Source organism: Zootoca vivipara, chromosome 10 (assembly GCF_963506605.1).
Source record: "Zootoca vivipara chromosome 10, rZooViv1.1, whole genome shotgun sequence".
NCBI lineage: Eukaryota > Metazoa > Chordata > Lepidosauria > Squamata > Lacertidae > Zootoca > Zootoca vivipara.
The window spans coordinates 36871336-36887970 of NC_083285.1; the positions used below are offsets into that span (position 1 = coordinate 36871336).

At 41.9% G+C, this 16635-nt stretch overlaps 1 protein-coding gene across 2 annotated transcripts in view; it reads right to left on the reverse strand.

Moving 5' to 3' along the window:
* Positions 1 to 15085, reverse strand: part of CEP83 (centrosomal protein 83) — a 51085-nt gene extending 36000 nt beyond the window's left edge. The window contains exons 1-6 of one of the 2 annotated variants that reach the window (XM_060279703.1): positions 10922 to 15085; positions 8587 to 8845; positions 5838 to 5988; positions 4537 to 4629; positions 2521 to 2652; positions 1524 to 1775 (exon numbers count right to left, since the gene is read on the reverse strand). In XM_060279703.1, the coding sequence (XP_060135686.1) occupies positions 1524 to 1775; positions 2521 to 2652; positions 4537 to 4629; positions 5838 to 5988; positions 8587 to 8735 (777 nt within the window). In that variant the 5' untranslated portion in view covers positions 8736 to 8845; positions 10922 to 15085. Of the gene's footprint in view, positions 1 to 1523; positions 1776 to 2520; positions 2653 to 4536; positions 4630 to 5837; positions 5989 to 8586; positions 8846 to 10804; positions 10873 to 10921 lie in introns of those variants that run through there. The other variant, XM_060279704.1, reaches the window with a different exon arrangement.
* Between the last annotated feature and the right edge of the window lie 1550 nt (positions 15086 to 16635).

Consider the following 16635-nt stretch of genomic DNA (forward strand, 5'->3'; position numbering starts at 1 on the left):
GGTGGCCCCAGGATGAGTCCTACTTGATGTGCATCGCAGGACTCATTCAACGGTGGTTAACCTTTCACAGACTGCCAGCAGAGCGGGCTGGAGTCGGATATAGTCGGTTAGATTCAATGCCTAGGCCAATACCTCTCTACATCCGTAATCAATAAAGTTGTGGCCTTTTATGCCCATTAACCTTATACAATGTGTTGTGTCTCTTTATTTCTCGGGGAGGCGTCGGGGTATTGCCACACAACAGCCTCTCGCCCTCTCAGACCTGAACAGGAATATAAAGTTCATGCACCTATTTTATGTTTAAATTTGTATACTGCCCTTCATCTGAAGATCATAGGGTGGTTTACAACACAAAAATACAAACTGAAAACACAAAATGCATAATTAAAAACAAAAACAAACCAATGATCACCTCCCACAAAGACATTTAAAAGGGCATAGAATGTTAATCAGCCAAATGCCTGGTTGAAGAGAAACATTTTCACCTAGCGCCTAAAGATATGTAATGAAGGTGCTAGGTGAGGCTTCTTGGGGAAAACATTCCACAAACAAGGAGCCACCACAGAAAAGGCCTGTTCCTGTGTGGCCACCCTCCAGACCTTATGTGGGGGAGGCACCCAAAGAAGGACCTCAGATAATGATTTCAGTTCATATGAGATGCAGTTCTTGAGGCATTGTGGTCCTGTCTGAAGCCCTTATCAGGGAACTGTTCTTGCCCTACAGACCCCATTTATTCTCTCTAATTGGCACTAATTCAAATAAAATTGCTATCAGCTGGCAAGCAAAACAGGGTTATAAAAATAAGTGGTTTCTATTTACCCAGACATCTCCCCAGCTTCACAGAATATGCAAGTTGCATTTAAAGCCTGACAATAACCTGTGAACCTCCTGGACACACACAATGCTAGGGGATCCTTTGAAGAAAAAGAAAATAGGAAACTGAAGGTGGGGGAAGAGGAAATTGGTCTACTCAAGCTGCAAGCAGCTTATAGAAAGTAACCTGGCGAGGGGTGATTAGAATAGGGAGGTGTGTTTCTTTAAAAAAAAACCCTTAACTTCCTGCACTATACAAGTCTTCTGAAACTCCCCCTCACAGCCCTTAGTCTTCTAGTAAGTTTAAACAGCTGTTTATTGTTGCTGGACCTATTTGTAGAATTTGCTTATTGAATGTTTTGTACCTTAGTATATTATTCAGCTTATATATTTATTTATTGTTTCTAGAGACAAATTTGTTTACCAGAGTAAAATATCCTTCCGCTTTCAATCTCATGTAAAAAGTTCAAACCTGTAGACTCCGCAATGATTATTCCAAATATTATGATTCAAACCACCTTGTAGATAAATCTGTCATAATTTTCAGAACTATTTTGCAAAATAGTAATCTTATTACTAATAGGAAAATGGGAGTCTGATTAGGAAGAATCAAGCTCATTGATAGCCTGATGTGAGTTTCTCATTGTTTAAGTTAACACACAGTGTACACCTTTACTATGTCTTGTAAGGAGACAATCAGAATCTCCTACCTCCAAGGATCGTGTTGTAGCTTGCATCTCAGTTAACTGTCGCACCTGTATTCTCTGCACATTTTCCGCTTGCATACCAGAGTTCTCCCTCTGAGCTCTTAGTTCTGCTACTTCTGCTTCAAAGCCCTTTAATTTCTGAACTAGTTGAGCCTTTTCTCTTAATAGTGCTTCCACACGCTTGCCATCTCTTGTAGGATCAATATTAAGCAGCTGATTGTGCAATTCTTCTTTATCTTTGCCAAGTCTCGTTATCTATGAGTAATTGAACAGACAACACTATGGGCCCACTCCAGTCTGAGTGTGACTTCAGAAAACCCATAAGATTCAATAATTATTTGCACCAGATGTACACACAACCATGTATGAAGACGGGAGGGAGGGAATGAGAACCCACTGCACACAAACCATGTTCCTGTGCTTGGAATTGGTCAAAGTGTATTTATATATACGGTAACATTATGTTGATAAGCCCAGAAGTATTAGAAAAGCACATAAGAGTAAATATATTTGTTCTAAAATGAAAATACATTTTGATTTCATTCAAAATAAGCAATACATTGGTAAAACTAGAACTATGTTTTATAGGCCCTTTTCTCACAGAAAAATTAAAGTTGCAGAAATGTGTCCCCCATAAAATTGGAACCAATAATACACTTGCGGTCATTTTAGTCAGGAAAAATATCAACACATTTTCTAAAAAAATTTCACTTGATTAAGAACAGCAGAACAATGAAATATGCAATTAGTTCATTATCACAACTGTAAGGCTGCAGTCCTACACACATTTACTTGGGAGTAAGCTGACTGAATGCAGCAAGACTTAAAGTTAATATATGGCAAACTGCATATTTCCTCCTTTTTCTTAAGACATTCATGAAGCAGAAGGCCTAATTAAGCTTTAGGCAGGGTTCAAATTTATTATGGTTGATTACATTTAAAACTTTAAATTCATATTCAAATGTTATGGTTTTTCTTATATTAAAATATTATTCCTTACCTCAGATTCATATTTTAATTTGTTCTCTTCTAAAATATGGGCATGCTCTTCTTTCTGATGCTCAAACTCTGATTTAAGGAAGGTATGTTCATAGCGAAGTTTGTTATATTCTGTTCTCCATTTTTCTGCTTCCTAATTAAGAAGAACATATGTGACTATATCAAAGTGAATAAAAAATACAAACCCATGCAGGAAAAAATGAGCACACAAGATGCTTAGCAAGTATCAGGTGTAAACTTAAAACAGGTCAACAATTGTTAATTTTTTTGATGGCTACATTTACAGTTGCATCAAAAGAAATACTGTACAGTAATACTATTGGTTGGCTTAAGCTTCAGAAGTAACAGAGAATGCTCCTTTCCAGTCACCGTTGCGGCAGTGGAGTCATATTGCCAGGAAGTGGAAACAGTTGAGATTAGGGCTGTGCTAGAAATCAATATATCAGGTTTTAGATCAAATCATGATAACAGTTTTTTTTAATGACTTTGCAATTTATCACATATTGTGTGTATGGTATTAAAAAAATCACAATACAGTGGAACCTCGGTTTACGAACACCTCGGTTTACGAATTTTCGGTTTACGAGCGCTGCGGACCCGTCTGAAACGGATTAATTCACTTTCCATTACTTTCAATGGGAAAGTTCGCTTCAGTTTATGAACGCTTCAGTTTATGAACAAACTTCCGGAACCAATTGTGTTCATAAACCGAGGTACCACTGTATGCTTCTTCCTGTGTGTGCAGCGCTCGCTAACTCCACCTCACTCAGCTCTTTGCTGCCTCCTGCAGCAACAAGAAATAGCTAAAAATCACTACAGCAGGCTGACTCAAATATCGCCCAGCAGATATCGCCAAACAAAGCTTCAGTCAACCTTTCCTCTCTCCTGCAGGAGAAGCAATTTTTAGGGAACCTTTGATATCTATACTACTAATTACTTCTACAACTTTAATTTTACTGTGTTAATATTGGTACAGTAGTAACAATATGTTAAGTAAATATTTATCAGTTTTAGAGTTAGACCCATACCTAGTAGCAGTTGCCAAGACACTGCCATGTTCATCTCTACATAGCTCCAGCCTTATTTCACATATTGTGATATATCAAAATACAGTGCTACCTCAGTTTAAGAACAGTCCTGTTTATGAACGATTTAGTTTACGAACTCCACAAAACCAGAAGTAGTGCCCCGGGTTTGCGAACTTTACCTTGGTCTAAGAATGGAATCCGAATGGTGAAAGGGCACTGGCAGTGGGACGCCTCATTGGAGAAAGCGCACCTCAGTTTAAGAACGCTTTCGGTTTAAGAACGGAGTTCTGGAATGGATTACATTCATAAACCGAGGTACCACTGTATCACAATGTTTAAACTGGTAATATATCGTTATGTTGAAAACAAGATATCGCCCAGCCCTAGTTGAGATAGCCTTGAGCCACTGTCAAGAGAATCCTGTTCTTTCTCTTAACGTTACCTTTAGTCACTGAAGGGTTGTACCAGCCTCTGTGACTCTCATGTCCCCAAAAGCTTAATAGTGCAGCGGGTAAGATCCTATCTCCAGCCTCCTTAATCACAAAACAGGAGGCACTGCATGGTTGCATAGCATGGAACACTAACCCAGTTTAGCATGACATAGGTGAGCCAAAATGTGCCTGAGCAAAACATTAGGCTTACACACTACTCACTTTCCTCTCCCATGTAGCCAGGGAAAGGACTTTATCAGAATTTAAATTCAGTTTTACAGACACTTGCTTGCTGTTGTGTTCAGCCAGGGAAGCTGAATTAAAACAAACTGTTACGTTTCATGGCAAGATACCTTCGATCCATGGGTCTTTAAGCTCACTTAGAAGATAAACACTGACCTCTCCAGTCCATCAAATATAAGTAACAGTAGATAGGAAAATATATTTTGGTTAGAAAAATTGTACCTAATTATGGAGCTGCCTAAGAATATTTTTGTACTTTGAAGAAAAGGCTGGATATAAAACTTTCATTTCATAGAAAACTTTGTTTCTACTTACTTTATCTAGCTTCCGAAGGTTCTCTTTCAGAGGTGCTTCTATGTTGTCTCTTATGTCTGTTTTAAGCAACTCCAACTTCTGTGGAGTAATTACCTACATGTCCGAAGAAACATATAAAAAGAAATTAACCAACAGTTTCATCATTTGTTTCTATGAAGATTATGCCGCCACTTAAAAGATCTGGAGTTCCCCCACCTCAGGATGGAAATACTCCACTATTATCCTGTTATGCTGCATATATTCCTAAGGTACTGGACCTGGCAACAATAAAAAGGTATAGGATCTGTTTGAACACTGCTATTACAACAAGGTTTTCATCACTGGGCAACTGCCAAAATGACTCAACCAAAGGAAAATACAAACTAAATCTACTGTCCTTAACATACCTAGAAGTAAGGTCTGTTCAGCTCAATGCAGCTGGCTTGTGAATAGACATGTATAAAATGGCACTGCACAATTCCTAACACAGATCAAAGGTACATGCATATTTGTTATAGTATACAGTCTGCCTAACTAATAAAAGTTCAGTGTTGAGAGACAGTATGAATGACTAGGACTATGTAGACTCAGGTACAAATTCCCACTCAAGTCATGAAACTGACTGGATGACCTTGGGCACTTGTCTCTCAACCTACTGTAAGTCATATGGGTATTATTAAGATAAATGCTGGGGGTTGGGGTGGGGAGAGAAACCACAAGAGATTTCTATGAAATATAGAGAGGTGTAAAAATTAATTAAACTCCATAGCTGCCATAGGAAGCCATGCCGGAGGTTCAGCTTCCAAAGAACGTTTGCAAACTGGAACACTCACTTCCAGGTTTGCGGCATTTGGGAGCCAAAATATACGAGTGCCAAGGTGTTCGCTTCCAAGGTATGACTACAGTAAAAGTGCATGTCATGTTCCAGACAACTGGTAAATAAACTACACGAGTCAAAGGGGTCTTTAAACTTATTTTGAAATGGCACCTCCCATTCCTCAGGCCAAATTTATTTTTGAAACTGAGCAGAGTATGGCATGGAGATATTCTGCATGAAGAGGGGGGAAAGTCACAAAGTATTCCTACATGATCTAAGCCACTGGTCTTCAACTGGTGGGCTGGGACTCACTACCAGGTCATGGCTGTACTACCACAATACAAATATGTGGTGAAAAAAAAGTAAGAACTATGTCTCCAAATGCAGTTCTTTAGATACCAGTCACAGTTTAACAAGAACATCAGACATAATTAGCAATGTGGATTAAGATACAGTACTGTATAACATATGAATGAATATGTAACTTAAAGAATTGTGGCCTCACCTGCTTCTTTAACTCCTCTACTTCTCTTGATTTATCCAACAATTCATCTCGGAATTCACTGAGCAGACACTGAAATTTATCATGAACAGTTTGCTTTTCACGTAACAACTGTTTGAGCTCATTTTGTGATTTTGTATATTCATTCTGAAGCCTGAAAAGAAATCATTTTACAATGTATCTGCTTTTTAGTTTATTGATCTATATCTTGGCACATTGAAGATAACGGAGAAAGGAGAGGAAACGGGAAGCAGGATAAACAGGGGAAGCTTATCAGTTTACAGTCATACCTCGGTTTAAGTACACTTCGGTTTGAGTACTTTCAGTTTAAGTACTCCACGGACCCGTCTGGAACGGATTGATCCACTTTCCATTACTCTCAATGGGAAAGTTCACTTCAGGTTAAGTATGCTTCAGGTTAAGTACGGACTTCCAGAACCAATTACACTCATACTTCGGGTTAAGTACGCTTTAGGTTGAGTACTCCGTGGACCCGTCTGGAACAGATTAATCCACTTTCCATTACTTCAATGGGAAAGTTTGCTTCAGTACGCTTCACGTAAAGTACAGACTTCCGGATACAATTGTGTACTTAAACCGAGGTACCACTGTATTTCAGTTACATAAAGGTAAAGGTACCCCTGGCCATTAGGTCCAGTCGTGACCGACTCTGGGGTTGCAGTGCTCATCTCGCGTTATTGGACGAGGGAGCCGGGGTATAGCTTCCAGGTCATGTGGCCAGCATGACAAAGCTGCTTCTGGCAAACCAGAGCAGCACACGGAAACACCATTTACCTTCCTGCAGGGGCGGTACCTATTTATCCACTTGCACTTTGACGTGCTTTCAAACTGCTAGGTTGGCAGGAGCTGGGACCAAGCAACAGGAGCTCACCCCGTCGCAGGGATTTGAACCACCGATCTTCTGATCGGTAAGCCCTAGGCTCTGTGGTTTAACCCACAGGGCCACCCGCATCAGTTACACATACTTAGGCTTAATTACAGCTAATATGACACAGGGAGTTGTGCCAAAAGACTGCACAGAAAAGGAGAGATTTGAAAGAAGGAAGAGCAGTAAGAACACGGAGGTGTTCTGGGTGGCAGCTTTGATGTTTGCTTCCTGTTTTTTTAATACTGAAAATGCCAATACACATTTTTAAAAATCAAGATTGTACATATTTTTAAATACACTAGCACAACAATACAACCCCCACTTTGTGGTGGGCTGGGAGGAAGTTGATTGGGTGCAAGTATCCCTCTACCTAGGCCTGGCAGTCTGTATCTGGCAGAGAATTCCCCTCCCCCCTGCCAAAAATGTGGAAGTGCAACTAGCAAGATTCCCACTGGAAGCAACCAGTAGAAATCTCCAAAACAGAACTCTCCAGGGGCAGGGCTAAACTGGCCTGGGATATGTTGAATCCTAAGCAGGCCCTACTAAAGTAACATGATGGTCACTTCAAGGTTGGCACAGTAACCTGCCAATTCTCCACCTTCTGTGTGGGAGAGCTGTATCTGCCACCCTGCTACTCCATAAAGAACCACCAAGCAGAGAAGAGATAGAATTGTTCCCTAAATCAGCATTTCTCAACCACTGTTCCGCGGCACACTAGTGTGCCGCGAGACGCTGGCTGGTGTGCCGCGACATGCGGCAACAAGAAGGGCGATTTGCACTGTCACGTGCCTGGCGGCCGCCAATATTGGGCACTGACCCGCCGGAGAGGAAGCCGGCCGGGTCACAACGCGGGGCGAGCGCCCGCGTCGTGACCCGGCCAGCTTCCTTTCCGGCAGGTTAATGTTGTTTATTGGCAGCCGCCAGGCACGTGACAGTGCAAATCGCCCTTCTCGTCGCCGCACGTCGCGGCAAAATTTAGACAAACTAAACTAAAATTTAGACAAACTTAAAGAAGCTGGCTGGATGAGCTCAACATGAAACTTGCTGAGCAAAGGATTGTGCTGGCAGAGAAATCAGCGGCTTGTGAAGCCTTATTACAGGAGATTGCAACCAACACAGCAATTGGCAAGTGTTTCTTACAGTCATAATTATATAGTCAATATAGGGCGGCACAGAGTTAAATTTTTTAACTTTTTTAATGGTGGTGTGCCTCGTGATTTTTTTCATGGAACAAGTGTGCCTTGGCCCAAAAAAGGTTGAGAAACACTGCCCTAAATAACTGAAATCTCAACATCCCAAGAATCTGAGGACCAGTTAAACAGAAACCAGAAGCAATACAATGGCAAAGTGAAACAGAATTGCATGGAGGCTGCTCCATTTGGCAAATTGTTTGTGTGCTTTTGCCAAGCTTCAACAGTACGCTGCCCATACTGGCCAAAGAAGTAATGTTGGGCAGATGGAAGAGCTGGTTGCCACTGCCTGAAGGCAACGCCCAACAGCACACATGCCCACACAGTATGTTCCCTCAGGAAAGACCAGGGTGCAGAAAAGGACGTCACTGTGTGAAGGTGCATTATGTATCTTTGGGTAATGGTGCCTTTTCCACATTGAGGAGGGAATACCAGCTAAAAAATGTCTACCCATCCCTGGTGGCTGTGACTTAACTATGCAAATCCACCTGCAAACTGGCCCCCACTCCCCAGAAAAGTTTGTAGCTGTGTGCTAAACTTGAATACTATTCATCTAACATCTGATTAGTACTGCAACTAGTTTAGCTATAGAAAACCTATGTTTTATTTTCATGATCAAAATATTTCATTAAATAGCTCAACATTAAATAGAAAGCAAGAAAGCATACTATACCTTGCATGTTCTGCTTTAAGAGTTTGGTAATTGTTTTTATGGTGTTCACACCGCATTCTTTCATCATTTAACAGTTTTTGTACTTCTGCTTGTGAGCTAAGATCTCCACTTCCACCCACTGATGAAAGGATATGCGGAAAAGTGTCCATTCTGACTGAATGTTAATGAGATGACAATGTTAATAAGGCTGTCAGCACAAGCCTGCCACCGTCATAGAGACCTCTTTCTCTCCTGAGGGCATCCCCCGAGGCCAAATTACCTGTACAAACAGAAAAGCACCCAATTAGTTGTCAGTGGATTCATAGTTTAAAAGGTTCTGCTTTGAATACATGTTCAAAAGCTTCATGGTTTCTCTGACAATGCTATCTATGAAAAAATTTAATTGTGTAATCTAATTTCATTCTCAAATCTATCACAGTAAACAAATTTAATTTATGAAATTACTGCATAAACTTCCCCATTACCTAAACCATTTTTCTTTTCTACAGTGTTGAAGGGTCCCTTTGGGTGCAAAGGTTCTGTTCCTGCAGGACTGTTTACTCTGAAGGATTATACAGAAGTCAGCCAAACTGTGCAATATCCTCTGAGGATAATGCATCCCACTTATTGAGAGATGCAAGTTGCAACCAGTATAATATTCAACACTTTGCCTGAATTGAACGCCTTGCTAAAATGTTCCCTGCCATTGCTACGGTAAGCACTAAACAGTCCAGTATACCTGAAGGAGCGTCTCCCTCCCCCCATTGTTCTTCCCGGACACTGAGGTCCAGTGCAGAGGGCCTTTTGGCGGTTCCCTCGCTGCAAGAAGCCAAGTTACAGGGAACCAGGCAGAGGGCCTTCTCGGTAGTAGCACCTGCCCTGTGGAACGCCCTCCCACCAGATGTCAAAGAGAAAAACAACTACCAGACTTTTAGAGGACATCTGAAGGCAGCCCTGTTTAGGGAAGCTTTTAATGTTTAATAGATTATTGTATTTTAATACTTCTGTTGAAAGCCGCCCAGAGTGGCTGGGGAAACCCAGCCAGATGGGCGAGGTACAAATAATAAATTATTATTGTTGTTGTTGTTGACCTACCAATGGTATTAGCTGAGCAATATGGCTAATACAGTATTATTTTGTAAAACAATTAATATTTGGTTTATTTGACATATGATGCCTAAACTCATTGAGAAAGAAAAAATATTAAAAATACAAGCCTTCAGGCTTTGGCACAGGATAGGCTATAAATCAAAAGTAAGCACAAACATTAAACTAGTCAATGGCACTTTACACCAGAGCTTTAAGCATGCCCACTACTAAATAAAATTTGGAGAGCTAGGTTGCCAGATACTGTCTTGCAATTAAAAGGCCGAAGGATTTGCAATACAATTTTTAATACTTACAGATGAGCAGGAGGGGGGGGGGAGAGACTAAGTCTCCTCATTGGATCTCACCCAGTTTTTAAAAGATTCGTTTTTAAAACCATATGTTTTATGATTTGTTTATTAATTATTATTATTTACAGCCATGACAAAAGATATTAGGATACTGTAGATGCACATTGTGGAAGACAGAAGACAGTAATCAATTTGGATTATATTGACCCCTTGTGGTTAAATTTCCAAATGCTTATAAAACTCTGTGAGCGGTTATTTCTCCAGAGTTACTGTACTTAAATCAGTGCAGCTAAATTGCAGGCAACTTTTTAGAGCAGCAGAACTAGAGCGGTTAGCCAGCATTACCTTAGGAGCATCTTGGCGGTATTTTAAAAAAATAAAATAAATCCCTTTGAACGGTGAAATTATCTCGGTGGCATTAGTGCTTTCTTTTTTGTAGAAAAAGAGGTACCGGAACTCACCGGGAACGCCTCCCTTGCTCCCTTATAATGGCAATTTTGCCCACCTGAGAGGTGCGGGATCAAAGTCCCTGCTGTGGGGGTGGAAGAAAACAAAAAGCCCTGGATGGCAATATTCCGTGTTTCGCCGGACTGGGGTTTTTTTTGGGGGGGGGGGGAGGCGCCGGTCTTCCTTCACCGGCCTACCTCAGAGGACCGTCGTGAAGGCGAAGGGCGGGCGGCGAAGGGAAGCCTCCAGCCCCCTCCCCCAGCCCCCACGAAGGAAAGCGGCTGACCGACCCACGTCGAAAGAACGAGAACCGCGAAGCAAACGGGCAGCGCCAACCGCCTCGGGAGCAGCCCTGCCCCGCCGGCCCTCCCTGCCTCCTTCCCTTCCTCGCTTACCCGCCACCTCAGGCGGGCATCGGTTGCCTCGGCTGTTTAAAAATGGCGCTTCGGCTCCGCTCGCCCCGCCCCTCTCATTTTCCGCTGAGCCCTCCCGGGACCCGTATGCTCGCCTACCTTTCCATTTTGCCTGGAACCCACCGGACAATGTCTTCGCCAATCCCGGGGCATCACGGGAATGCGGAAGCGTGGTTGCCGCGGTGCAATGGATGCAAGAGGCGGGAGGCGGCGCGCGAATGCAAAAGTAGGCGGGGCCAATTGTGTTAACCCTTAGCTTGTCGGTTTCCCATGAACGTTGCATGATTACAGTACGCCCCAGGTAGAGACCGGTCTAATCGGAGGAGCCATTTCGTGCGTTCTTTAAAAGCGAAGTGCAGTAACCTTTGATAAGAGGGAACCAATATTGCGGGGCGGGGCGGGGCGGGGCGGGGCGGGGGACGAGTTTTAGGGTACAGTCCTGAGTCCTGACTGACCCTGCTTTCCTAAGAGTCAGCGTCAGCCCCATGGAATGAAATAGGAGCTCCTTCCCAGCAGGCACAGAAACATCTCACAAATTGAGAGGAAGCTGTAAAGCGCGATGATGCTTGAAACAAAGCTGTTCGTTCCCGTTTGGTAGCGCCTTCCTAAGTTTTAAGTGGTCAGGAAAAACCAAAGAGCAGCTGTACATGTTTCATCCTGCAATGTAACTCTTGTTTTCTGATCTCATGAAAAGAAGAACGCACGCCATTCACCTGTTTTGTACTAATCAGATACAGATTTGTAGTTAGCATTAGCCCCCCTAGAGGGTACTATAGCCACAGATATGGAAAATGTCATTTTTGAATGTATGTACAGTAGTTATACAGTACTGTACAGTGTACTGCAATGTTTCCATACAATGTTAGTAGGGACCAAGCACTTCATTGAGCGGGTGCATGGAGGGTACTGCTTCTCAGAAACGCCAGTGGATCGCTGGAACTAGCCATTTTGAGAGCAATTGTAAGAATTCGAGGGTGTGTTTGGGTTTTTTAAAAATCTAGTTGAGTGAAGATAACCTACTCCTGATAATGGGCGTAGCCAGGATTTTTGTTAGTGATGGCATGACTTTTGTTAGGTGGGGGCAGAACCTTCTTGATTGGTTAGTTAAGTATTTCTATTGCTTTACTTGATCTAGAGGGGCAGCTGCCCTTCCCTGCCCCACCTTGGCTCCTGATCTCAACCTGCATAAAATATGAGACGCTCAGACCTGGCTGTTTCTTCTGAGTTTCTTCTGCCCATATAGAAAACACCCTATATTTTGGAGGAAAACGTGCATTGAGATATGCCAGTAGCCGTGGTGGCCAGATAAAGTATGCCATCCATGTACAAGGGACCACAGCTGCCCCCCCCCCAACTGTTCACATCAGCACTGGCTTCAAATAGTTTCCGTTTGTTTATACACCTGGGGGCATGTGACAAGGCATAACACCCTATGCAAAGGTGTTAACACTTTTGCTAGAAATGAGTTAGAAATGGCTTAAGGACTCCAAGCGGTGTGAAACTAGCTTGAGAAACAGCATTCAAACAGTAGTGTTTAATAACAAAGTATAGGATACATAGGCATTTTAGAAAATGTCATGTGAATGTGGATGTTCACATGATATTTGTGAAAGTGTCATGTGAAATGAGTGCTAGAAAGATAGTGAGTGTACAGTAAATGAAAGTGTGAACACAGCCTTCCTTGGTTTCAGCTGCCGGTCTGGTTGACTCTTGTATGGGAGTCACCATCTTTTCCTTCATCTCGGGAAACAAAATGCCTTGAGCCATCCCAGCCAACTCCATTACTGTACTTTAATTCCTTCTCTGCTATTACAGTATGTTTGTGTCTCCTCCCAACCCCACTATGTATATTTTCCTCTCTTATTGGCAGTTATTGCCATTCTGAAAATACTGGACATACAGTATTTTAAATAAACTCAGCATAATAACAACTAAATTTAAAAACTTTTATTTTGTTTTTTTAAAAGGTGGCTCCTTGGGGCAGACATTATCGCCTTATGAAATCTACAGAACACAATAAAGAATGAAAATACATTTATATTTACACAGTGCGGCCACACAAAATGTAAGTGGTATGGTTACACTGTATGTTACATACACGGAGACAAAATTGTCATTCAGTGAAAATGGATTGTTCAGAAGACTTTTAAGTAGACTTTCCCCACAGTGCCTAATTGGCATTACTTACAAAACAAGAGGAAGGAAAAGCCTGAGGAACAACTTAAATCACTAAACATATGCAATAAATTAAAATATTACATGACAGCTCAACCAGTCACCATGCAAACAGTATGTACAGTGTTTTAATTCATACTGAGAACAAAGATTCTAAACCTAGATTTGTACAATAACTCGAGACATGAAAGGTTCCAGGAGTATTTCAGGAACCTGAAAGGTTCTGCCTGAAATCTATAATTATTTTTTTAATGCAGAATTAGCTTACATGTAAACATGCTATCTGCTTAGTTCTACTTTGCACATCCTTATTCTATAGTCACATCATTTCATTTATAACCAAACCAGGCAGACACTGACACAGTGCAATATATAACTCTTAGCATTAAATTCTTTCTAAGAAGCTAAACAGTCTTATAAAATACATTGGTGACTTATATTTAGAACATAAAGTATGGATTTTTGATGTTTAAAATTATATATATATATTCAGTAGTGAAGTAGCAAGACCTAGTATAATAGAGAATTTGACAAAATAAAAGCACCTTTGTGTTCCATGAAGAAGACACTACTATACAAGGCCAAAATAATGATGGTGATGATAAGGTAAATGAGAATTCATGATTCTGTTGTGGGGGGAAATTGTAGCAGTTAAATCTTTTGACTCAGATCTGCATCACACATTACAGTTTTACACATACACATAAACAGGATATGAGTGCAAACACATGCATGTTTGCAGACACAGGTCTTATAAAGATAACAAGAAGTCACAAAGTGAATACAAAAGGCAGTTCCAAGAGAGTATACTCTTAATTCACTTTGGTTCCTTGGATGTTTCTGTGAACCTCTGGCTAGTACACCCACAAAGAAGTTGAGTTTGGCTAAAATGGCTTGCTGAGTAGACAAACACAGCTTTGTTATGAAGTAATCCTAAAATGTTGGACCTGACATTCTAAGAGAGATCATTGTTTACAAACTTGATTAGAACCAACCGGGTTTTGTGCCAGCTATGGTTACTGCAATACCACCAAACAAATTACTAATATAGTAGATTAATTATTTGATGGTGGTACGATCAAATTTTAATATTTCGGAAAAGTAACTTCCAGGTTTGTTGGTTTGTTCATTTGTTTAAGTAAAAATCTGATTAACAAATCAGCATAGATTGTGTTTGTAAGAGGAATGGTTTGCTATTGACATCACTAGAACTTTCTTCAAAATAAATATACTTAAAATCAGGTCTAAATCCAAGCACTCCATTAAAAATCAAGTGATTCCCATTTCAGTCAATTGAAACAAAATGATTTATATACTATTATTTTGGCTTAAGGAGGATTCACTGAAAGGTCTGCACACAGCAGAATTTCAAATTCTGCATTGCATCCCTCTAACAATTTGAATTTTACGACCACCTTATTCATCTGTGCCTTTCGTTAGCATGCTTAAAGTAACTGAAGATTCTATTTTTTAAAAAAAACCAGCCAAAGGGCAATAGGTATTTCTCCTTTTTAAGATATTAATGCCTTAAAAGTGTTCTGCTCTCTCCCTCTTCAGATTGCAATCCACCTTCCCCTTAGCCAAGCCAGTATTGGCTACAATGGCTCCCAATTTCTGCTTACAATCTGTATCTGGGCATGAATTCTATTGGATTTCCACTTCTCACTTTTTTCCATCATCCAAGTTGTTGTCTAGAAGAAACCTGGTACAGTAATGGATTTCTTCAGGTACCCAGCAACTGTCATGCATGTATTATCTATACCCCCTTCCTACAGTGGCTTACCTCTGACTCAGGAGTCCTCTGTTCTTACATTTGGAACGATCACATTGGTTTCAATTAGGCATGTCCTTACTGCAATAAATTAACGCCAGGTCTGCAAGTGCTTTGTTAATTTTACAATGGGACTTTAGGGTTCTGTGAACTGTGCTGGTAAGTTGTGACCTGATATTTTTATGCAGCTACATGGGCGTACCCAGGATCAAAACTAGGGGGGGGCAAGGGGAGGGGCCAAGGCACGGAAGGGGAGGGGCCACAAAGTGGGCGGGAACAGCGAACTCGCGCTCCGCCGGGCTGTGCCCCTCCCTAGCAGCAGGGCTGGTGGGCGGAGGCGGAGCCCAGCCCAGCGGAGCGCGAGTTCAGCGTTCCTGCCCGCCGCGCCGCGCTCTCTGGTTCCCCGCCGCGCTTGGCCTTGCCAGAGGGCGCGACGGGGAGCTGGAGGGAGGGCGCAGCGCGGCGGGCGGGAACGGCGAACTCGCGCTCCGCCGGGCTGTGCCCCTCCCTAGCAGCAGGGCTGGTGGGTGGAGGCGGAGCCCAGCCCAGCCCAGCCCAGCGCGAGTTCGGCGTTCCCGCCCACCGCGCCGCGCTCCCTGGTTCCCCGCCGCGCTTGGCCTTGCCTGAGGACGCGCCGGGGAGCTGGAGGGAGGGTGCGGCGTGGTGCGGCGGGAATGGCGAACTCGCGCTCCGCCGGGCTGTGCTCCGCCTCTGCCCACCAGCCCTGCTTCTAGAGTAGGGCAGCTGCCCTAACTTGCCGCATGGTGGGTACGCCCTTGTGCAGCTACATTTAATCCCTGGACCAAGTCTGTGCAATCTCAGTTAAGTGCTGTGTACAAACCTGGCAAGATCATTATTATACACCGAGTGAATTAACAGTGATGGTTTTGTTCCTTACAAACCTGAATATACATGCTGCTGCTGTTCAGCACTGCTAAACGCTTCTGCTTTATCATTTAGATGCTAGCTAATTACAGCAGCAATATAAATAGAGCAAGCTACATCTGACACAGAAATAATGACAGCGTATTTGGATAAATGTTGAAGATTAATTTATTCTGGGCCACATAAAAGATTTTTGGAATATAATTCTGTTCTGCAGTTTGGAAGGTATTTCGGGGGCATCAAAATCTAAAATAATGTGAGCTGTTAAATGTTGGGTTTATCTTAGCTATTTGGTATGGAACTAAGATAAGACCAGGAACAGAAAACGCAGACATGTCAGTTAGTCTAAAGAAAGTTTCAAGTAAACAAAGAGACTGTTTGGACATAACATGTGCCATCCACTTGGATAGCCTTTGGAATTACCCCAATTCCTATGTAAATGGGGAAAATTCCCACTAGAGTGTGTCTTCTGTGTAGATTCAAGCATTGCACAAGCTCCATTAATTTCAAAGGGGCTTACATAAGCTCCACTGAGATGAATGGTGGTTTATATCATTACTGTACCTAGAAGACTGCACCATAAATTAGTAAGAAACAGGAAACAGTATAAAGTTTGATCTTTTTTGTTTCTTCTTCAAAATAGTAAAGCTACTAACAAGTGAATCCCACATTTTGTGAAACGTAAAGTATCCCAATATTTTACATATCACCTCAATAGGCCAGCTTGCAGTACTATACATGTAAAGTAGGAGAGTGTAAACAAGATAATACTCATTTGCAGCAATGGGTGATACATTAAGAAAAAATGACAGTTGCACCTGAGGGGGGTAAAAAAGAGGAAAAGATACTAAACTAGAGTCAGAATTAAATAGTATATAAGAGAATCCTTAGTAGTTTGGGGGTGGGGAGAAACAGTTTTTAAAATTGCCTTATGGAAACAGATGTATAACAGAGAAAACTTTTTGAATTTGGAGCATAGTGT